This window comes from Chlorocebus sabaeus, chromosome 6 (genome assembly GCF_047675955.1).
Source record: "Chlorocebus sabaeus isolate Y175 chromosome 6, mChlSab1.0.hap1, whole genome shotgun sequence".
In the NCBI taxonomy this organism is placed as follows: domain Eukaryota; kingdom Metazoa; phylum Chordata; class Mammalia; order Primates; family Cercopithecidae; genus Chlorocebus; species Chlorocebus sabaeus.
This window is the reverse complement of record NC_132909.1, coordinates 55,135,295-55,157,457: the sequence shown is the minus strand read 5'-3', so window position 1 is coordinate 55,157,457 and position 22,163 is coordinate 55,135,295. Positions and strand designations below refer to the sequence as shown.

Here is a 22,163-nt window from a genome sequence, read left to right as displayed (position 1 = left end):
ACACAGCCGCTCCAACACAGCCACTCCAACACTCCAACACAGCCGCTCCAACACAGCCACTCCAACACAGCCACTCCAACACAGCCGCTCCAACACAGCCGCTCCAACACTCCAACACAGCCGCTCCAACACAGCCACTCCAACACTCCAACACAGCCGCTCCAACACAGCCACTCCAACACTCCAACACAGCCGCTCCAACACTCCAACACAGCCGCTCCAACACAGCCGCTCCAACACAGCCGCTCCAAGACAGCCACCAGGCCCCTGAGCTGGCCGCTTAGGCAGGCAGTCAGTGCCCAGTCTGCTCTTTCTTTTTTTCTTTTTCTTTTTTTTTTGAGATGGAATCTCGTTCTGTCACCCAAGCTGGAATACAGTGGCGTGATCTCGGCTCACTGCAACCTCCACCTCCTGGGTTCAAGCGATTCTCCTGCCTCAGCCTCCTGCGTAGCTGGGATTATAGGCACCTGCCACCACGCCCAGCTAATTTTTGTATATTTAGTAGAGATTGGGTTTCACCATGTTGGCCAGGCTGGTCTTGAACTCCTGACCTCAGATGATCTACCCCACTCTGCCTCCCAAAGTGCTGGGATTATGGGCGTGAGCCGCCGTGCCCTGCCCCAATCTGCTCTTTCAACAGTGAGGGAAGCCGACACAGCCCCTGCCTTCCAGAGCCTTTCCGCAGAGTAAGAAGGCAGAGACGGGGGTCAGTCTTTCCCCCTCCAGCCCCACTGACATCCTTCCACCCGGCTCCAGTGGCCGTTATTCTTGGCCCCCGGGGACACGCTCATATCCCGCACCTTGGCCTGGAATGTTCTTGTCCCCACCTCTGTGCACACCAAATGTGTCCTGCTGGCCCTGGGCAGGGCCATATCCAGCATTCGCCAGCCCCTGGCCCAGGGCGGCCTGGTGGAAGGTGCGGCAGGAGCCTGCACCCGCCCTCCCCATGGCTGCCCTACAGCCCTGTCCTCTCACTTAGATGCAGATTGGCCTGTCCTGGTGGCCATACCTGAAGTAGGGGTGTGCACAGGGACAGTGGGGCTGAAATCCCATTGCAGACAGTGCGGGGCAGGCCATCACCACCCTAATGAGTCCCTCCATCCGCCCCGGTCTCACTGCCCCAGCACTCCATATTCCCTCCGCACACTTCCGCAGGGCGACCCGTGCCTCCTGTCCCCTTCCTTCCACAGTTGAGGGCATCCAGAGCCTGATCTGCAGGCAGCTGGGCAGCACCAACAGCCAGGCAGAAGACGGAGGTAGCTCCACAGGCCCGCCCAGGAGGGCCGAGACCTTCGGGGGCTACGACTGCACAAACAGCCCTACCAAGAGTAAGAGTGGGGCCATCGCCCCTCCCGGCCCCAGGGCCACCCCTCAGGACGCACATTAGCTTGTATGGGGTTTCCTGGAAGCTTCTTTGTTGTTGTTGTTGTTGTTGTTGTTGAGACAGGGTCTCGCTCTGTCGCCCAGGCTGGAGTGCAGTGGCGCAATCTCGGCTCTCTGCAACCTTCACCTCCCGGGTTCAAGTGATTCTCCCACCTCAGCCTCCCAAGTAGCTGGGACAGCAAGCACACACCACCACGCCCGGCTACTTTTTGTATTTTTAGTAGAGACAGGGTTTCGCCATGTTGGCCAGGCTGGTCTCGAACTCCTGACTTCAGGTGATCCACCCGCCTCGGCCTCCCAAAGTGCTGAGATCATAGGCGTGAGCCAGCACGCCCGGCCAGTTTTCTGGAACCTTCTGAAACCCTGCAGACATTGTCGGTTGTGTTGTGACAGCAGCACCCAGACCAGCCCACCCCCCCAGCAGGTGTCTGTGCTGCAGACGCCTCCATTCGGGCCCAGCCTGGGTTTCCTACCTGGGCAGGGGCTGGGGGTGGACTGGGAAGGTTTCCCCTCCCCATGGGATGGCAGCAGCCTCACGCCTCTGGCTTGGGGTTCTCAGATGGCAGTTTCAAGAAGAAAGTCAGCAGCACCGACCCCAGGCCCCGAGACTGGCGAGGCCCCCCAAACAGCCCGGACTTGAAGCTCGGTCACACTGACGTTCCTGGGGGCTCCGAGGAATCGCCGCAGGTGGTACGTGGATATCCGTTTGCTCGGTACAGTCTGAGTCGTCGTAAGGATGCACGCGCGTGAGCAGCTTCTGCTGGGGTTGTCTAGTTTTAGTCTTATCAGCATCGACAAGCGTGGTTCGTTTTGTGGTGAATAACAGTATCTCAGCCCAGATTAACATGCTGGCAGCTGAGTTCTTCCTGCAGCCTCCCGGGAAAAGCAAGAGGTTCCCCAGGAGGAAGGCTGGGGAGGGGACAGGCTCAGGGCACTCACGGTGGCTTCATCAACAGGCGAGAAACTCCCCTACAGGGACCACCAGGTTTCAGCCAGGGCAGGTGAGGTGGCTCCTACCAGATGCCAGATCTCCCTGGCTGTTCCTTTGCCTTTGAATCAGAAGGCCAGGTGCCTACTCGGCCCTGCCCGGGTTAGGGATCAGAGGCCCAGGCCAGCTGCCTCTGGTCAGCTCTGAGGCTTGGACTTGCTGCTGTGGCCAGAGCTGGCACGCAGGCCTTATAGCCAAGCCCACTCTACCTCCCAGGTGGTCCCAGCCCCTCATTTTCCAAACACCTAGATTTGCACAAGTCAGGTGACCGGCAGGGCCAGTGTTCCCAGTCATGTCCCGGTCCTGGGTCCTTCCTGTTATCCAAACTAAGGGATGTATTTTCAGTAAGAAGCAGGGGCCAGGTGCAGTGCCTCACCCATAATCCTGGTGTTTTGGGAGACCGGGGTGGGAGGATCACTTTTTTTTTTTTCTTTTTTTTGGAGACAAGGTCTCACTCTGTCACCCAGGCCGGAGGGCAGTAGCATGATCACAGCTCATGCAACCTAACTCCTGGGGTCCAGCAATCCTCCCACCTCAGCCTCCCAAGTAGCTGGGACCACAGGTGCGTGCCCCCACACCTGCCTAATTTTTTAAGTTTTTGTAGATATTGGCTGTAATGTTGCCCAGGCTGGTTTCCAACTCCTGAGCTCAAGCAATCCTCCTGTCTTGACCTCCCAAAGTGTTGGGATTACAGGCAAGGCTGTCATACCTGGCCTTGGGAGGATCACTTGAGGCCATGCATTTGAGACCAGCCTGGGCAACAGAGCAAGACCACGTCAACAAAATATTTTTAAAATAGCTGATCCTTTGGCCAGGCGCGGTGGTTCATGCCTATAATCCCAGCACTTCAGAAGGCTGACTCGGGTGGATCACTTGAGTCCAGAGTTTGAGACCAGCCTGGCCAACATGGTGAAACCCTGTCTCTACTAAAAATACAAAAATTAGCTGGGCGTGGTGGTGGACACCTGTAATCCCAGCTACTCAGGAGGCTTAGGTGGGAGAATCGCTTGAACCCAGGAGGTGGAGGTTGAAGTGAGCCGAGATTGTGCCACTGCACTCTAGCCTGGGCGACAGAGCAAGACTTTGTTTCAAAAAAGTTAAAAGTAGCTGCTGGGCGTGTTGGCTCACGCCTGTAATCCCAGCACTGTGGGAAGCCAAGGCAGGTGGATCACCTGAGGTCAGGAATTCAAGACTAGCCTGATCAACATGGTGAAACCCTGACTCTACTAAAAATACAACATTAGCCGGGCGTGGTGGCGCATGCGAGCAATCCCAGCTATTTGGGAGTCTGAGGCAGGAGAATCACTTGAACCAGGAAGGTGGTGGTTGCAGTGAGCTGAGATCGTGCCATTGCACTCCAGTCTGGGCAACGAGCAAAACTCCATCTCAAAAAAAAAAAATTACAAAAAGCTGATCCGGGTGGTGCACACCTGTAGTCCCAGCTACTCAGGAGACTGAGGTGGGAGGATCAGGCCACTACACTCTAGAGCAAGACCCTGCCTCAAAAAAAAAAAAAACAGAAGCAGGGCATGGTGGCTCACGCCTGTAATCCCAGCACTTTGGGAGACCGAGGCGGGCAGATCACCTGAGGTCAGGAGTTTGAGACCAGCCTGGCCAACATGGTGAAACTCCGTTTCTACTAAAAAAACACAAAATTAGCCAGGCGTGAAGGTGCGCGCCTATAATCCCAATTACTCGGCAGGCTGAGGCAGGAGAATCACTTGAACCCAGAAGCAGGAGGGTGCAGTGAGCCGAGATTGTGCCATTGCACTCCAGCTGGAGCAACAAGAGCAGAACTCCGTCTCAAAAAAAAAAAAAAAACAAAAAAAACAAAAAAAAAACAGCAGCAGCAGCAGCAGGCTTGGGTCTAGTCGGATGGGTCTTGAGCGTTCTCTGTGGTTTGATGGTGTCCTCTTCCCAGGTGGAGGCGCCAGGCACGGAATCTGATTCCCGTCTACCCACCGCGCTGGAGTTGGAGGTAGGCGCCCGCTGTCCATCTCCCCGGGGCCGTGTACACGCGCCTGTGGCCTCAGGCCCGAGAACTGGCATCAATGTCCCTCTCCTCCCTGCAGCTTGTCCAGCGGATCCAGACACTGTCCCAGCTGCTCCTGAACCTCCAGGTACAGGGGCGGGGTGGGGCCGGCGACACGTGCCCTTTCCTGGTTGGCTGGGGCGCGGGTGCGGCTCTCACCCACCTGGCCCTGGCCCTCCGCAGGCGGTCATCACCCACCAGGACAGCTATGTAGAGACGCAGCGGGCAGCCATCCTGGAGCGCGAGAAGCAGTTCCGGCTGCAGTCCACGCGTGGGAACCTGCTGCTGGAGCAGGAGCGGCAGCGCAACTTCGAGAAGCAGCGGGAGGAGCGCGCGGCCGTGGAGAAGCTGCAGAGCCAGCTGCGGCAGGACCAGCAGCGCTGGGAGCGCGAGCGCCAGTGGCAGCAACAGGAGCTGGAGCGTGCGAGCGCCCTGCTGCAGGAGCGCGAGGGCGAGGCGCGGCAGCTACGCGAGCGGCTGGAGCAGGAGCGCGCCGAGCTGGAGCGCCAGCGCCAGGCCTACCAGCACGACCTGGAGCGGCTGCGCGAGGCCCAGCGCGCGGTGGAGCGCGAGCGGGAGCGCCTGGAGCTGCTGCGCCGCCTCAAGAAGCAGAACACCGCGCCGGGCGCGCTGCCGCCCGACACACTGACCGAGGTGAGCGCTCAGCAGCCAGTGTGCGCAGGTGGGGGTGACCGGTTTGCGCGTGCATTTGCACGAGTGCATGCAAGTAACAGGGTTCGCAGGTGCATGCGTGCAGGAGTGTAAGAGTAAACGGCACAAGATACCCTGGCATTAACAGCTCATGCCACAATGCAGAACCTTTCTCAGAGCTGGCTAAATGCTTAACAGAACACTGTTGCTCAAAACATTCCATAAATGTTAGAAACTTCTTTAAGAAAAAAAAAAAATGCACTCCTGTAATCCCAGCACTTTGGGTGGTGGAGGCGGGCGGATTGCTGGAGCACAGGAGTTCCAGGCCAGCCTGGGCAATATGGCGAAACTCCATCTCTACGAAAAAATCCAAAAATGAGCTAGGCATGGTGGCATGCACCTGTGGTCCCCGCTACTTGGAATGCTAAGGTGGGAGGATCCCTTGAGCCCGTGAGGTTGAGGCTGCCATGAGCCATGATCACGCCACCGCACTCCAGCCTGGGCAAAAAAAAGAAAAAAATTGGGTGCCATGGGGTGTGTCCCCTAGCTACTCCGGAGGCTGAGGCCAGAGGATTGCTTGAAGCCAGGTCTTTGAGACCAGCCTGGGCCATGGAGTGAGACCTCGTCTCTAAAAAAAAAATAACAAAAATTAGCAGGGCATGGTGGCACATACCTGTAATCCCAGCTACTTGGGAGGCTGAGGCAGGGCGATCATTTGAGCCCAGGAGGCTCAAGGGCTGTGACTGCGCCACTGCACTAGATCTAGCCTGGGTGACAGAGCAAGACCGTGTCTCTGAAAACAAACCTATGAACCATGGGTTGTGTGAATGGGCGTGGACATGAATGTGTGAGGTGTTTGTATATGAGTATGGGACAGTATGGGTGCCACCGAGTGTCACAAGTATGCACATGTAACAGGGGTTGGGGACAGGCAATGTCCAGCAGCTCCTTCAGGCTGCACCGGGCTCTGTCCAGAACAGGAGAGGTCGAGGGTCTCCTGTGCACGACCCTCGGGGGCTCTCCAGAGGCCACACAGCAGGAACCTGGTGGGATGTATGTGCTGTTGTCCCCCCAGGCCCAGCCCCCAAGCCACCCTCCCAGCTTCAACGGGGAAGGGCTGGAGGGGCCTCGGGTGAGCATGCTGCTGTCCGGTGTGGGGCCAGAGTACGCAGAGCGCCCTGAGGTGGCTCGCCGGGACAGCGCCCCCACCGAGAGCCGGCTGGCCAAGAGCGATGTGCCCATCCAGCTGCTCAGCGCCACCAACCAGTTCCAGAGGCAGGCGGCCGTGCAGCAGCAGATCCCCACCAAGCTGGCGGCCTCCACCAAGGGTGGCAAGGACAAGGGCGGCAAGAGCAGGGGCTCTCAGCGCTGGGAGAGCTCAGGTGAGCCGGCCCTGCCCCTTCGCCTGGGCCTGGAAGGTGCAGCCGTGGGCAACTGGTCAGGCTGTAGGGGCTCGCTGGGAACCAGGAAATTCAGGACACCTGTGCCATCCTCCGGAGAGGAAAACCAGAAGGCAGAGCTGGCATCATGGCTGAGGCCACCCCACACAGGGCCATGTTTGATCTCCAGGCCCAAAACTGAGATGATCCACTGTGTGTCTTCCCCACCTCAACCCTCAAACAGTGGGATGGGGACCAGGAGCCTTAGGGACACGGGCTGGAAGGTAGAGAGCCCTGGCCACCTGGGATCAGCACAGCCGAGACGGGGACAGGTGCACGCGCCTCTGCTCATCGTCCCCGTTCCACAGAGCGAGCTGTTCCACAGAGGGGGACACAGAGCCCAGAGCAGCCCCAGTGTTTCCATGGAGGGTGCCCAGGGGCTCCTCTGGCATGAGAGCCGGCCCTGCTCCTCTGGGGGACACCTCCCTGGGGGACAACCAGGGATGTTCTGAGACATTCCCTGAAGATTAGGTGTGTCCCGTGGCCACTGGGGCCTGTGCTGTTTCCACAGGAGGCTCAACCTCCTCTCCAGATGCCAGGGGACTCTGCAGGTCCTTCCACAGCGAGGCTGGGGCCATTCTCCCTGAATTTGGGGCTTAGCATCTGAGCAGCTCAGGTCATGGGATCCAGGCTGCCCATGGGAAGTGTCAGGTGGGGGTGGCCAGACCCCTCTGCTCTCAGAGGCTGCCCTAGGGAGTGGGGACAGCTAGGCAGCCTGGAGCTGGCCCGAGCGCCTTCCCTCTTCCAGCGTCCTTCGACCTGAAGCAGCAGCTGCTGCTCAACAAGTTCATGGGGAAAGATGAGAGCACCTCACGGAACCGCCGCTCGCTGAGCCCCATCCTGCCCAGCAGACACAGCCCCGCGCCACCGCCAGGTGAGCCCCCACCCGCTGACACGAGCCCAGTCCCACTTGGCAGCTGTGGCACCACCCGGCGACTGCTCAGTCTGGACCCCCTCTCTGTTCCAGACCCTGGCTTCCCCGCCCCAAGCCCACCGCCAGCTGACAGCCCCTCTGAGGGCTTCTCTCTCAAGGCCGGGGGCACAGCCCTCCTGCCCGGGCCCCCAGCTCCCTCGCCACTGCCGGCCACACCACTCAGCGCCAAAGAGGACGCCAGCAAGGAAGACGTCATCTTCTTCTAAAAGAGCTGTGACTTAAGGTGCAAGGCCCCTCCCTGCCCTGCCCAACCTTCCTGCTCTCTGGGGACCCCCATGGGGTCACCATGCCCACCCAGCTGTCCCCTCCTCTTCCCTAGCAAACCACCGATGACCGCCTGGCAGGGGCTGGCCTGTCGGTGCTCTGGGCCTCGCAGCTCTTTCTGTAGGATTAGCAGTGGTGGCCTGGGTCACTTTCTGAACCTCTTTTTTTTTTTCAAAAAGGAAAGTTTTTAATGGAAAGTTGAGCCAGGACTAAACCAGGGAGCTGTCTGAAATCATAGCGCCCCATGCTGGTGGCGGGGAGACCAACTCCGCGCTGTTTTTCTGAGGCAGTGAGGAACGGTGCCGGCTCTGCACGGAGCTGAGGACAGGACAGACCTCGCTCTGAGAAGGAGCTGCTGGCCGGGGCCACGCTCCACGGCCACCACGCAACACTGGAGTCAGGGGTTAGGGCACCAGGAGGAGCCAGGTGGCGTCGGCAGCATCTGTCCCCAGAATCAGGCAGAATCCACTTCCCAAGCAGAGACTCATGCAGGTTCACCGTGAACCTCAGGGCCAGGGAATGAGCCAGGCACGGGGGCATGGGCAGAGAGGGCCACGGGGCAGGGCCCACTGAGGGGACATCAGTGGCCCTCCAGGCAGTTCTGTGGGTTTGGAAGCCCACTGTGAAAGGGGCTGACCTTTGCCCCTTTTTACTTGGCATTGGTTTTGAAACCAGCTTCTCCCAAACTCTGCTTCCCGAGGTCACCCATTGCTGTTCACACGCTACGTCTGTCTGGGAAGCCAGGTCTCTAGCTTCAGCCAGGGCGCATATACACCCCGGACGCAGGGTCCTCGGCCCCCGGGAAATGAGCTCCTGGGGCTGGCATCCCACCTTCCAGGCAGGGCTGGCACGTCACAGACTGTCGAGAGCGCCACATCCCGGGGCGTGCGGAGGAAGCACCTAGAGACGTTGCAGCGAGTGGCCAAGTGGCTGCTGTGCGGGCCCCTCGCTTGTAGTGAGCTGTTGCAGCTCATGGCCCCTCCCCTGGAGGATGGAGGAAGGAGTGCTGGGCAGTGTCGAAGGTGCTGGGACGTCCCATGGTGGCGATCCCGGGACAGTGAGATCCATCCATGATCCAGCTCCGGTGGAGAAGGGGGCACATTTCAAGCCTTGTTCTGCACCCCAAGCATTAGTGGCAGGACTGGGTCCTGGCTGGTCATCCTTGTTCCCAGTGGGGAACACGTGAGCCCCCACCAGGGCCAAGTCCTTCTCCGGAACCCAGGGTCCTGGGAACCGCAGATCCCTTGGGGATTCAGCCCTTCTCCCACTGTGCTGGCAGAGGCGCCTCTGTGACCCTGAATACAGTGAACAGGGACATTTCCCGCCACTCGGGGACAGACGGGCACAGGGGATGGGAAACTCCATCAGGAAGTGCTCCCCTGGGCAGAGGCGCCCACTGGGTGCTGTGGGCTCAGGAGGGGACAGGGCAGGAGCTGATGCCAACTAGGACCAGAGCCCCACAGCCATACAGCCCGTTGGTGACAAGGTCCTGAGAACACAGTGAGTGGCCAGGCGTCCCAAGACGCCTGGCCCCTCCGACGACCTCGACTCCACCCAGCCCAGTCGCTGGCCATCAGCGTCGCTCTCCGCCCCCCCGTCGGATCCCATGTGTGCCATGTTTATCATCAGTGTTTTGTATTTTTGTACTGAGTATCGGAGCACTTTACAAAAGCTGACTGTACATTCCTGTTCTGTTGTGAAGAGAACATTCCTAGACCCTCGTACCCTCCTGAGCCGGCATGTGCCGGTCCAGCCCTCTGAGATGCCACAATTCCTTGGATGGGGGAGAAGTTCAAGGAATTTCTGCTCGGCCATTCGGTGGGAACCCTGCGTCCCTGCCACATGCCGAGGGGTCTCAGTCGTGCTAGGCATGGGGCGGCGGCATTGACAGCCCTTCCCTCGCCAGTGCCCCTCGGCCACTTCTGGGTTGGAGCCCGATTTTATTTGTAAAGTTGACGGTCGAGCACATGTTCATATTTTCGTGGGATCTGCACACGTCTTTGTCAGTCGTGATCGTGATCTTAGTCACCTGCTAATTATTTTTACGATGATTACGTTTCCTCACCGCGGGATATTTCTGACCTGCTTTAGAACTTAAGACCTGATTCTAGCAATAAACGTGTCCAAGATGAGCAGTGACTGGCGTGCATGTTCTTGGGGGTTTTGTTTTAGGATTTTCTTCTGCCCAGACGTCGCTGCAGGAGTAGCGGGTTCTGGTGAGGGCTTCCCATGGCTCCTGCACCTCGGCTCGCCCCCCGCCCTCCTTGTCCTGCTTAACAGTCTGAAGACCCCCTTCAGGCACAGTCCCCAGGAGTTGTTGGGGGTTCTTTTTTGGTTTTGTTTCTGCTTTTTTTTTTTTTTTGAGACGGCGTCTCGCTCTGTCGCCCAGGCTGGAGACCAGTGACAGGATCTCAGCTCACTGCATCCTCCGCCTCCCGGGTAGCTGGGATTACAGGTACACGCCACCACACCCAGCTAATTGTTGTATTATTTTAGTAGACATGAGGTTTCACCATTTTGGCCAGGCTGGTCTCGAACTCCTGACCTCAAGTGATCTGCCCGCCTCAGCCTCCCAAAGTGCTGGGATTACGGATAAGAGGCAGAAGTGGGGCATGGAGGTGCCTGTGGAGGGTCCTGCCCACGGGGTACACTTCAGGATTTTGTGGCGCCTCCACAAAAATCTTCTTGCTTTTAATCCAAAATAACCCCCAAGAGTGTAACTTTCAGTTCCTCCATCTGGTGTGAGAGGCAGCTGGGCTATGAGTGTGAAATCATCATTTCCACCTGGTCTGAGTTCCAGTGAGGCAAGGACACTGCTGTTTCAACAGAGGGTTTCCCGTCACGAGGTGACTAGGTGTAAAGTCAATCACTAGGTCACTAGGAAGTGCAAAATGGGAACTCTCAGGCAGCACTCTCCACCAGGAAGATGATGCAGGCCACGTGTGGAATTTTTCATTTTTAGTAGCCGTATTAAAAAAGTAAAAGGAGGGCCGGGCACAGTGGTTCATCCCTGTAATCCCAGCATTTTGTGGGGGCAGGGGCAGAGCCAGGAAGATCGCTTGAGCCCAGGAGTTCGAGACCAGCCTGGGCAACATAGTGAAACCCCTTCTCCACAAAATTAAAAAATTAGTCAGGTATGGTGGCATGTACCTGTAGTCCCAGCTACACAGGAGGCTGAGGCAGGAGGATTGGTTGAGCCTAGGGGTTCGAAGTTGCAGTGAGCTATGATCATGCCACTGCACTCCGGCCTGGGCAACATGGTGAGACGCTATCTCTAAGAGCTTAAAAAAAAAAAAAAAAAAAAAGGAAATTTTGGGGATTGAAAAAAGAAATGAAATTTTTAAAAAAAGAAAAAGGGCCGGGCGCAGTGGCCCATGCCTATAATCCCAGCACTTTGGGAGGTCGAGGCGGGAGGATCACTTGAGGTCAGGAGTTCGAGACCAGCCTAGCCAATGTGGTGAAACCCCATCTCTACTAAAAACACAAAAATCAGCCGGGCATGGTGGCAAACGCCTGTAATCCCAGCTACTCCAGAGGCTGAGGCAAGAGAATCGCTTGAACCCGGAGGCGGAGGTTGCAGCGAGCCGAGATTGCACCACTGCACTCCATCCTGGGGGACAAGAGTGAGACTTTGTCTCAAAAAAAAAAAGAAAAAATAAAAGAAAAAGGATGAAATTAATTTACTATTTCATTTTTACTTATTTTTGGGATGGAGTCTTGCTCTGTCACCCAGGCTGGAGTGCAGTGCCGTGCTATCTTGACTCACTGCAACCTCCGCCTCCCAGGTTCAAGCGATTATCCTCCCTCAGCCTCCCGAGTAGCTGGGAGAGTAATTGGGTCTCCAGGTAGATAATGAGATGTCCTCATCATGCAGGTGCCGCTAGGGGCTGGGAAGGTGGCCTTTGCTGAGGGCCCGGACAGGCCTGCACCCCCGACAAAGGAGAGAAGGGGGAACCCACCAAGCCCGGCCCACTCGTAAGTCCTGGGCAGAAGGAGCCCCACAGATGGGATCTCCTGCACCCATTTGATCCTCAGCAGTCCCTGGCCTCCTAGTTGCTCAGAGCCACCTGGTGTCTTCCTTGTAAAAACAAAACAAACCACAAATGTACTCTGGGAGGCCGAGGCAGGCAGATAGCTTGAAGCCAGTTCAAGACTAACCTGGGCAATATGGCGAGACCCCGTCTTTACAAAAAAATTAAAAATTAGCTGGGCGTGGTGATAAATGCCTGTAATTCCTGCTATTCAGGAGGCTGAGGTAGGAGGATCCCTTGAGCCCAGAAGTTCGAGGCTGCAGTGAGGTTATGATTGCACCACTGCACTCCAGCCTGGGTGAGAGAGTGAGATCCTGTGTTAAAAAGACAAAAATCAAGGCAGTGCAATTGATATCACGAGGCCCGAGGGCACACATACTGACTATTGTGTATTCCTGGGCCAGGCTGTGCACCAATGTCTGCCAGAAGCCACATGTGCAGGGACTCTGAAGTGTCGTTCTCAGCCAGCAGACTAAGAAGTACCCTCATCCCATCCCACCACACACTGGCTGACGTGGCAGCCCCACGTGTCTATCGGTGTGTGTTGCCCAGTCTCAGCCTGGAGCCCTCAAAACGCTCACAGTGGCCCTGCGTCTGCAGCACAGTGGCATGAGCATGCCCTCAGGTGGCCTGACCGGAGGTGGTACCTCTGGCTGTGTGCCCAGGACTCTGGGGAGTAGAGAACAGCCCTCAATGGCTGGAGGCCACTTGGGGTCCGTAGGCAACGCTTGCTCAAAGACGGAGAGGACCCACCGGGCCAAGGGCATTCATGAAGGTGGGCTAGGGAAGTGTGGTTTCCAACTGTGGCTGCATCCCATGGAGGGGAAGGGGCCAGGAGCCACCAGTGTAATAACCTTCACCCTGAGCCAGGCGCCAGCACCACAATGTTTAATTGATTCCCGTTCCAGCTTTCCCAAGGCACGACAGGCTCCCTCCTCCTCATCTTGATTTGGATACAAGACTCCGGCTGGCAGGCAGGAGGTGCTGCTGAAGCCCTCTGCAGCCCCTGAAAACTCAGGGCTCAGGAGCTCAGGGCTGAGGCCCGGGAGACCTCGCATCAGTCCCTCCACCCACCCTGCCCATGGGTTTTGCCACAGGCAGCTCCATGAGAGCCCCGGCCCCTGCCCTGGTGGCTTCTGCTTTGCAGGAAGGGCCCTCCGTGGGCTCCGGCTGCGTCCCTGTGCTCTTCTGGCAGTGTCAGGGGGTAGTGGCCTCAGCCTGGCCGCCGGCCCGGGCCGCCTGGTACATGCTGAGGATCGAGGAGATGGTGCCCATGAGGCCCACCAGCCATGGCGGGAAGCGGCCGGCCCACAGCACGCCCCGGGGCAGCCAGTGCACGGCGTTGGCCAGGTCGGCCAGGTTGCTGAGAAGTGACAGTGCTTCCGACTGCATCTGCGCCTCCATGGCCCTCCGCTTGCCCCGGGGCAGCGGGCTGTGGGGCAGAGAGGAGCCACTCACACTCACGCTCACGCCTGCCTGCCCTTCCCAAGCCCCTGAAGGCCCTGTGTGGCCTGGCAGCCCTGAGCCCCTGCCTGTGAGTGGGAGGAGCTGGCAGGGCTGAGGTGGCCTCCGTGACCCTCCACAGAGACTGAGTCCCCATCACCCCCACGGCCCAAGCACAAACAGGGCAGGGACCTGGGTCCAAGTCCTCAAATCCACACCTCACTCCTCCTGAACACCCGGAGATGGGGGTTCCTTGTGAAAAACAGAAAGCACAAATGCACTTTGGGAGTGCTATGGAGGCAAGGGGGAACCCCAGGAACGTGGCCTGTGCCTGCCCAGCCTTTCTTTTTCAGGATGACACAGTGATGACAAGCCTGGCCAATGTGGCGAGACCCCATCCCCACCAAAAAATAAATACCAAAATCAGCCAGGCATGATGCCACGTGCCTGTAGTCTCAGCTACTCGGGAAGCTGAGGCAGGAGGATCAGTTGAGCCCGGGAGGTGGAGGTTGCAGTGAGCCGAGATGGCACCACTGTGCTCCAGCCTGAGCGACAGAGCAAGGCCCTGTCTCAAAAAAGAAAAAGCAACAGTAAAAACGGCCATGGCCTCGGGAAATTGATCATTCTCTCCTGCTGGGGGCACAGCCATGAAGGCTCAGCCCCGGGGTCCTCGCTCAAGCAAGCCTCAGTTTCCCCATCTGTCAAAGGTACCGCCACCCACCAGAGGCTGCAGTGAGACCCCCATGACCTGAGCACAACAGACCCCAGCACGGGCCTGCACAGAGGTAACTCTGAGCCGGGATCCCACGCCTGCTGGAGGGAGTGGGCCTTCCTGCTGGGTAATCGCGGGTTCCTACCTGGTGAAGGGCGCCGTGGGGCTCCGCAGCCTCTGTCTCAGTTTCAGCAGCATCCACAGGGACCTGCGGCACCACAGCCCGAGGGAGGATGCCCCGGCGGGGGAGCAGGAGGGTTAGCTCCGCAACGCTGGCCCCAGACAGACAGTCTGGGACAGGTGCTGCATCTCGAATAAATGGCCTGCCCTCTCCCTGCCCCCACAGTCCCACGCCCTCCCGCTGTGCCTCAAACTCCCGGGGACTCATCCCTAACACGGCCCCATCCCACCCTGGACATCGTCCTGCGCTTCTGACATGGCCATCCAGGGCCTGGCCCAGCCTCTACAAACCACTGGCAAGTGCTCAAAGGAACATCAAGCCCCGTGAGGTGTTCACAGCCTGGCAGGGAGTCCTAGACAGAAGAGGATGCCAAGGGGCCTGCAGTTGGACAGGCCTGGGGACGCCACTTCCCCTCCGGGCCTCAGCTGCCTCGCCTGCTCTGTATGGAAAGGCCCAAACCAGTGCCATGCCAGTGTCCCCTGCACACACACCCCGGACATTGGCTGGATCTATCTGGATGATCCCTTGGGCCCCCAGGGCTGGCATCTGCAGGCTGAGGAAGGGGCTACCCAGTGGGCAGCCTCTGTGCTCCCAGGGGACTCTGCAGCCGTGCATGGCACCCACCCGGGCTGGTCCACCAGGCACCTGCACTCTCCAGCCTCGGCAGTGGGGTGTGCCAGGTTGTGACTGTGTCCTCCTGACCAGAATGGGCAGGGCCTGGTCACATCTTCTCTGGCCACCGGGTACCCAGGGTGCAGGATGCAGGGTAGCACCAGTGGTACAGCAGGTGGGAGCCTCCTGGGGGGCTGGGACAAAACACTGATTCCTGGGCTCCCTAGACCCACAGAATCAGAAGTTCTAGTCCAGGCGCGGTGGCTCACACCTGTAATCCTGGCACTTTGGGAGGCCAAGGCAGGCGGATCACCTGAGGTCAGGAGTTCGAGACCAGCCTGGCCAACATGGGCAACCCCCATCTCTACTAAAAATACAAAAATTAGCCGGGGGTGGTGGCAGGCGCCTGAAATACCAGCTACTCGGGAGGCTGAGGCAGGAGAATCACTTGAAACCGGGAGGCGGAGGTTGCAGTGAGCCAAGATCACACCACTGCACTCCGGCCTGGGCAACAGAGGGAGACTGTGTCTCAAGAAAAAGAATCAGAAGCCCTGGGCACTGGACCCAGGCATCTCCATTTAGCAACCTGCTGGCTAATGCTCTGGCAGCCCTGGGCCTTAGGGCAGATGTCTGGTCATGATGAGCACACATGGAATGCTCTCCACCCACTCCCCCTGCTCACCCCAAACCCAGAGAAATGATGAAAAACCACATGCCCAAAACAAGAATGCCACAGCAGGCAGGGCACAGAGGACATTGATGGCCGTGCAACAATTCCATTTGATACTGCAATGGGGGACACGTGTCAGCGTCCAAACCCATAGGATGCCCAAAACCTAGCGTGAACCCTAACGTGAGCTATGCACTCAGGGTGATGGTGGATCCATGGAGGGGCACCAGTTGTAACAAATGCATCACGGGGATGGTGCCAGTAGTTAAGGAGGCTGTCTGGGGGAGGGGTTGGGGGTATATGGGAGCTTTCTGAATGTTATACTCAATTCTGCTGTGAGCCTAAAATTGCTCTAAAAAAATAAAGTCTGGGCCGGGTGTGGTGGCTCACGCCTGTAATCCCAGCACTTTGGGAGGCTGAGGCAGGGGGATCACCTGAGCCCAGGAGCTGGAGACCAGACTGGGCAACATGGCAAAATTGCATCTCTAAAAAGAAAATTACAAAAGTTAGCCAGGTGTGGTGGCACATGCCTGTGGTCCCAGCCACTCAGGAGGCTGAGGTGGGAGGATTGTTTGAGCCCAAGAGGCGGAGGTTGCAGTGGGTCAAGATTGAGCCACTGCTCTCCAGCCTGTCTCTCACAAAAAAAAAAAAAAAAAAAAAAAAGGCTTATTTAAGCAAAAAAGAAAGGAACCAAGGCTGCCCCTAAAATACAAACCAGAGGTCACGAGGCACCCAGAGGAAGGTGGAGGAAGAGGGGCTGTGAGCCAAAGCCCCGCTCTGACCTGAGCCCCGGGAGCATCTGGGCTGGGCCCAGGCACCCTTCCCCGGGTCTGCCAGCACATGAGGAAGGCCAGCACCACAGACACTGCGGCCTCCAGGGTCCATGGCCATGAAACATGACCCTTTTGAGACAGTCGAAATGCATAGACAGGGTATTAGGTCAAAGGCTGGAAAAGAACCACTGAAGCTTGAACAGTGGGAGTCTCTGGGTTGGGCTGTGGGTGATTCAAATCTTCTACTCTGAGGTTTATCCATTTTCCAGATTGTCTACAGTAAGCATGTAATTAGGACATCTGTGTCGGGGGGAAACGAGAACTACTGAGAGTCAGAACCTCACCCAGGGAAAAGCAAGCACTTCCCCCAGAACCAAGGACACAGCCTACCCTGAGGCTGGGACAGCCGCACCTCAACCCTGTGATCTAAGAGCCCTTCACAGCCACTGAAACAGGCAGACCAGGGCGCCCAGCTCCTCCTGGTGTTTACAGGGGCCGGGGATTCTGACTCAGCACATTTGCAAAGAGGAAAATGGTTGGGAGGAAACGATTACTGGGAAGTTCTAGAAACTGTATGGATTTTGGAGGCTCAGAGCTAGTCAGGAAACTGCTGACTGTTTTCTCCGGGGTGGCAGCTGACAGCAATGCCAGCAGGACCCAGGGACCCGGGTAAAGGTCACTCCGCTGGCTGCTTCTCACAGGCCCTAGAGTTACTTCTTCTTTCTGGGTATAGTCAGCAGAGTCATGGCCCCTCCAAAAATGGCCATGCCCTGAGCCTGTGAACATGTTTACCTCCAAGGCAAAGGAGCCTGTGAACATGTTTACTGAGCCTGTGAACATGTTTACCTCCAAGGCAAAGGAGGCTTTGCCGATGGATTAAGCTAAGGATTTTTTTCTTTTTTTGACACGGAATCTTGCTCTGTTGCCAGGCTGGAGTGCAGGGATGTGATCTCGGCTCACTGCAACCTCTGCCTCCCCAAATTGAAGCAATCCTCCTGCCTCAGCCTCCCAAGTAGCTGGGATTACAAGTGTGTGCCACCAAGCCCAGCTAATTTTTTGTATTTTTAGTAGAGACTGGGTTTCACCATGTTAGCCAGGCTGGTCTAGAACTCCTGGGCTCCTCGCCCACCTTGGCCTCCCAAAGTGCTGGGATTACAGGCATGAGCCACCATGCCCAACCTAAGCCTAGGATCTTGAGATGGGGTATTACCCTGGATCATCCAGGTGGTCCCCATGTCATCACAGGGGTCCTTACAGGAGGGAGGAAGGAGGATGAGGGTCAGCGAAGGAGGTGTGACCCTGAAAGCAGAGGTCATGCTTGGAAGATGAAGGAAGGGACCATGAGCCAAGGAATGTGGGTGGCCTCTAGAAGCTGGAAAATCCAAAGAAACGGACCTCCCCCTGGGGCCTCCAGAAGGCATTAGTGCCTGCTGACACTAGCCCAGGGAGTGTTCCGACTTCCAGCCTCAGAACCTAAGATAGTAAGTTTCTGTTGCCCAGCGCTATAACGTTGTGGTAATTTGTTTCAGCAGTTATTCTAAACAAACACATCCACAAAAGGAAGAAACAACAAAACCTCCAAGGAAAACTCTAAGAGGCAAAGACCCACATGCCTCAGTCTGAAGCCTGTGCTGTTGCTGGGGCTGCTGCTGTTTTCCTAAGGAGGTCCCGCCCAGGGACCTTGGGTGCTGCCTTCTGGCCCGTGCCACTTACCTGGCAACCCCCAGGAGCAGAGAGAGGGCCCACAAGGCTGTACTCAGCGTCCACCACCGGGAAGAGTCCACGTGGAGGACCCGGGCATCAGCCGCCCAGGCGACGTGCTCACATGGGTAGTAGAGCTGGTCGGCCAGGTTCCCTAGGACGGAGACCCAGCGGACAAAGACGTCCTCCTCCTGCAGGACCAGGAGCAGAGGGGGCCTAGGGTCAGACTTACCCACTGCTCATTTTAGCACCGTAGCCATGCCAGGAAGCAGTGAGCTATTTCCTGACCCCAGTCCCTGGGCCGTGTCCAGGCCCGCAGGCCCTGCAGGAGAAAGGCTCTGGGGCTGGGGTCCCCGCACAGGCCTGATTTCCGTGTCTCGGCAGCATGGTGTTCAGGGCCCCCTGAAGGGAGGGTCTCAACGCATCTGTGCAGTGCAATCCTCTGCGGAGTTTCAAAAACCCCATGCCCAGTGCCAGCCATGAGGATTCTGCCTCACTCAGCCTGGGGCAGGCGCCAGCACCAGGAATTTTCACAAGGAATTTTCACATTCCCGGGGATTCCCAGGTACGGCCACATTGGGACCCCTGTGTCAGAACCTTCCTTCCCAAAGGCTTCCAGTTCCTGCACAGGCAAGGACCTCTGATGCCAGACTCTACGCAGGGAGCATGAGAGGTGGCCCGCAGGGAACCCTGACCAGGCTGAGATGGTGTGCCAGCCCGTGGGCCACCGCACGCCTAGTGCTGAGCACGCGCCAGGCACAGTGCTGTAGGCTCACGGCCTCCCTCAACCCCGAGCCAGTTACTGTCCCGCGTTACAGACAGCCATGCTGAGGCTCTCAGGGAAAGCTGCTGGTCCCAGTTCCAGCAGGGATGGTCCTCCAGGCCCTCAAATGGCAATGCACACGCGGGCTCTCAGTGCTGCACGCTGCCCATACCCTCTGCCCCAAGTTCTTAACCACCGCCTACAGCCAGCGAGGCAGGACCAGTGGAGGCTGTAGGAGCACAGCGCTGAAGCCTGGTTTCTGGGATTGGAGACCCGCAGCCAACTGGGGTCCCGCCCCTGGGGACCCCGCCCCCTCTACCTTCACCTTCCTTGTTGCCTGCCACACCCTTCCCCTCCTCTCTGACTTCCCAGGAAGCTCCTCCCCGCCCCACCGCTGATGGCTGATGCTGCTCTCCTTTCTGGCCAGACACCACCCTGCCTTCCTCTGGGCTCTGAACTTCACTCCAGCTTCCCTCATCTGCCTGGCGCATCCTGGTACACTTCCCACCTCCCTGAGGATGGCGGACCCCGCCCCAGTGTGCTCATTCCACCTGGGTTTCCTGAGAAGCGGCGGGGTCCAGGCTAGACGCTGGGGAGGGGCAGAGGCTCACCAGGGCAGGGAGGAACGCAGATATATAAACCGGGAACCCAACAAAAGGGGCTCTTGTTCTGGCCAAGGGACACTCGAGGTGCAAGGGCCCCCACCCCTTGCCTGAGGGCTCTTCCACAGACAAGACAGAGGAGGGAGGGGTATCAGGGATGCACCAGAGCTCTGTCCTAATCAGACACGGAGGAGGAGGATGCCACAGGTGTCAAAACCGGAAGGCGGCCCAGAGCAACACGGGTGATGTGGGATGATCGGGCCAAGGACACGTGGAGCTGAACGGGGTGGGCTTGGGGGTTCGGGGCGGGGAGCATCTGAGTAGCAAGTGGCTCAGGGGGGTGATCCCCGGGAGGACAGAGAGAACAGACAGGGCAGCCCAGGGAGGGGCATGACCCTGAGAGGCTGGCCCACGCACCCTCTTGAGATCATCCCCTGGGGGGCAAGATGGCCCTCTAGATAGGCTGGCACGCCTGTGGGATACCGCAGGGACAAGGCTACTCTCTGCACACTGTCGCAATAGCAAAACCTTCGAAATCATTGCCCTGTGCGTCAGCCGGAGGCCGGTTAAATCAATCTGAATCTGCAGAACAGAGCACCACGTGGTCCTGAGAATGGAGCTCTTTCTAGACTGATAAGAAATGATCTGTGGCCCGGCACGGTGGCTCACGCCTGTCATCCCAGCACTTTGGGAGGTCAAGGCAGGTGGATTACTTGAGCCCAGGAGTTCAAGGCCAGCCTGGGCAACACGGCAAAACCCTGTCTCTACAAAAGATGCAAAAAATTAACCAGGTGTGGTGGTGCACCTGTAGTCCCAGCTATTTGGGAGGCTGAGGTAGGAGGATCACCTGAGCCCGGGAAGTCGAGGCTTCAGTGAGCCATGATCACGCCACTGTACTCCAGCCTGGGTGACAGAGTGAGACCCTGTCTCCAAGAAAAAAAGAAAGATAAAGAAATGATGCCCAAGTTGTACTGTTAAGTGAAAAAAGCACTATTTATGTAAACCATATGTATCTGCCTATGCAAGTACAGGAAATCTCACAAAGGAGACACAAGAAGCTGACCACAGGACCAGGCACGGTGGCTCACCTGTAATCCCAGCAGTTTGGGAGGCCAAAGCAGGTGGATCACTTGAGGTCACGGGTTCGAGACCAGCCTGGCCAACATGGCAAAACCCCATCTCTACTAAAAATACAAAAATTAGCCAGGCATGATGGGGGTGCCTGTAATCCTAGCTATGTGAGGGGCTGAGGCAGAAAAATCATTGCCACCAGAGGTAGAGGTTGCAGTGGGCCGAGATCACGCCACTGCACTCCAGCCTGGGTGACAGAGTGAGACCTCGTCTCAAAAAAAAAAAAAAAAGAAGCTGACCATGGTGGGTGCCTCTGTGGGGAAAAATTGGAGGCCTGGAAGATCAGGAAGGAGGGAGGTTTTTTAAAATTATATCCCCCTTTGGAACGTGTGAACATGTTCGCTATTTTTAAAAATTGAAATCATAACGAGAACATCTGATCCTCTCAAAGAAGAAAGTGAAATGTTTAAAAGTAATAAACTTACCCACGCAGGGAGCACTTTGGGACAAGACTATAAAACGCTCATGGTGGCTCACGCCTGTCATCCCAGCACTCAGGGAGGCTGAGGCAGGAGGATCACTTGAGCCTAGGAGTTCAAGGCTGCAGTGAGCTATGATCTCGCCACTGCACTCCAGCCTGGACGACAGAGCAAGACCCCGTTTCTAAAAAAAAAATTTTCTTTTTTTGTTTGAGATGGAGTCACTCCATCACCCAGGCTGGAGTGCAGTGGTGCAATCTTGGCTCATGGCAACCTCCACCTCCCAGATTCAAGCGATTCTCCTGCTTCAGCCTCCCAAGTAGCTGGAACTACAGGTGTGTGCCACCACGCCCGGCTAATTTTTGTATTATTAGTAGATACAGGGTTTTACCGTGTTGGCCTGGCTGGTCTCAAACTCCTGACCTCGTGATCCACCCGCCTTGGCGTCCCAAAGTGCTGAGATTGTAGGCATGAGCCACCGTGAGGGGCCAAAAAAGTTTTTTTAAATGTCCACTCAGATCCGCGCCCTACTCCCTGGAGCCCCACAAACCCTGTTACCTGTGCCCCCAGGCCGTATTGCTTAGTGTAGACAAACATGGACAGGTCATCAAAGAGTCGCAAGATGGTCCTGCAGTGGCTGAGTTGGGTGGACACCACCAACAGACGTGTCCCCACTTCGGACCTGGTGGGACATTGTTCAACCAGGACCCCACCAACCAGCTGGCAGCAGTACCCCAGCACTCGGATCTGTGGGAAACCAGAAGCAGTCAGCGTGGCCCTCCCGTTCTGCAGAACTGAGCTGCATCTCCCCCGACCTGGCCCGGGCCCCACTGGATTGAGAGAGTGGAAGATTCTATTTTTTTTTTGTTTTTTTTGAAACAGAGTCTCACTCTGATGTCCAGACTGGAGTGCAGTGGCGCCATCTTGGCTCACTGCCGCCTCCACCTCCCATGTTCAAGTGAGTCTTGTGCCTTGGTCTCCTAAGTAGCTGGGATTACAGACGCCCACCACCACACCCCGCTAATTTTTGTTATTTTTTGTAGAGACAGGGTTTCGCCATGTTGGCTAGGCTGGTCTCGAACTCATGACCTCGAGTGATCCACCTGCCTTAGCCTCCCAAAGTGTAGGAATTACAGGCATGAGACATGGTGCCTGACCCAAGGGTCTGGAAAATTATAAATCTACAAAGTGACAGTAAAAGCTGAAAGTGTAGGTTGGGGACAGTGGCTCACGCCTGTAAGCCCAGCACTTTGAAAGACCAAGGTGAGAGGATGCCTTCAGACCAGGAGTTTGAGACCAGCCTGGGCAACATAGCAAGGCCCTGTCTCTACTAAAATTTTTTTAAGTTAACAGGGCATGGTGGCTACTTGGGAGGCGGACGCTGGAGGATCACTTGATCCCAGGAGTTCCAGACTGCAGTGAGCTTTAATCATG

The 22,163-nt window shown here is 57.2% G+C and overlaps 2 protein-coding genes across 8 annotated transcripts in view; one reads left to right on the top strand and one right to left on the bottom strand.

Annotated features, from left to right (window-relative positions):
• The window catches only part of ARHGEF18 (Rho/Rac guanine nucleotide exchange factor 18), a 115,649-nt gene extending 105,826 nt beyond the window's left edge, over positions 1 to 9,823 (top strand). Inside the window, 8 exon segments of the mRNA XM_073017041.1 lie at positions 1,191 to 1,328; positions 1,943 to 2,073; positions 4,293 to 4,349; positions 4,444 to 4,491; positions 4,587 to 5,057; positions 6,130 to 6,436; positions 7,242 to 7,367; positions 7,461 to 9,823. Of these exon segments, the coding sequence (XP_072873142.1) occupies positions 1,191 to 1,328; positions 1,943 to 2,073; positions 4,293 to 4,349; positions 4,444 to 4,491; positions 4,587 to 5,057; positions 6,130 to 6,436; positions 7,242 to 7,367; positions 7,461 to 7,633 (1,451 nt within the window). The 3' untranslated portion in view covers positions 7,634 to 9,823.
• Positions 7,937 to 22,163, bottom strand: part of PEX11G (peroxisomal biogenesis factor 11 gamma) — a 32,712-nt gene continuing 18,485 nt past the window's right edge. For 3 of the 7 annotated variants that reach the window (XM_073017044.1, XM_007995037.3, XM_037994349.2), the window contains exons 2-5: positions 21,288 to 21,476; positions 17,827 to 18,005; positions 14,023 to 14,085; positions 12,596 to 13,154 (exon numbers count right to left, since the gene is read on the bottom strand). In XM_073017044.1, coding sequence (XP_072873145.1) covers positions 12,920 to 13,154; positions 14,023 to 14,085; positions 17,827 to 18,005; positions 21,288 to 21,326 — 516 coding nt within the window. In that variant the 5' untranslated portion in view covers positions 21,327 to 21,476 and the 3' untranslated portion in view covers positions 12,596 to 12,919. The other 4 variants (XM_073017043.1, XM_007995039.3, XM_073017042.1 and 1 more) reach the window with 4 other exon arrangements.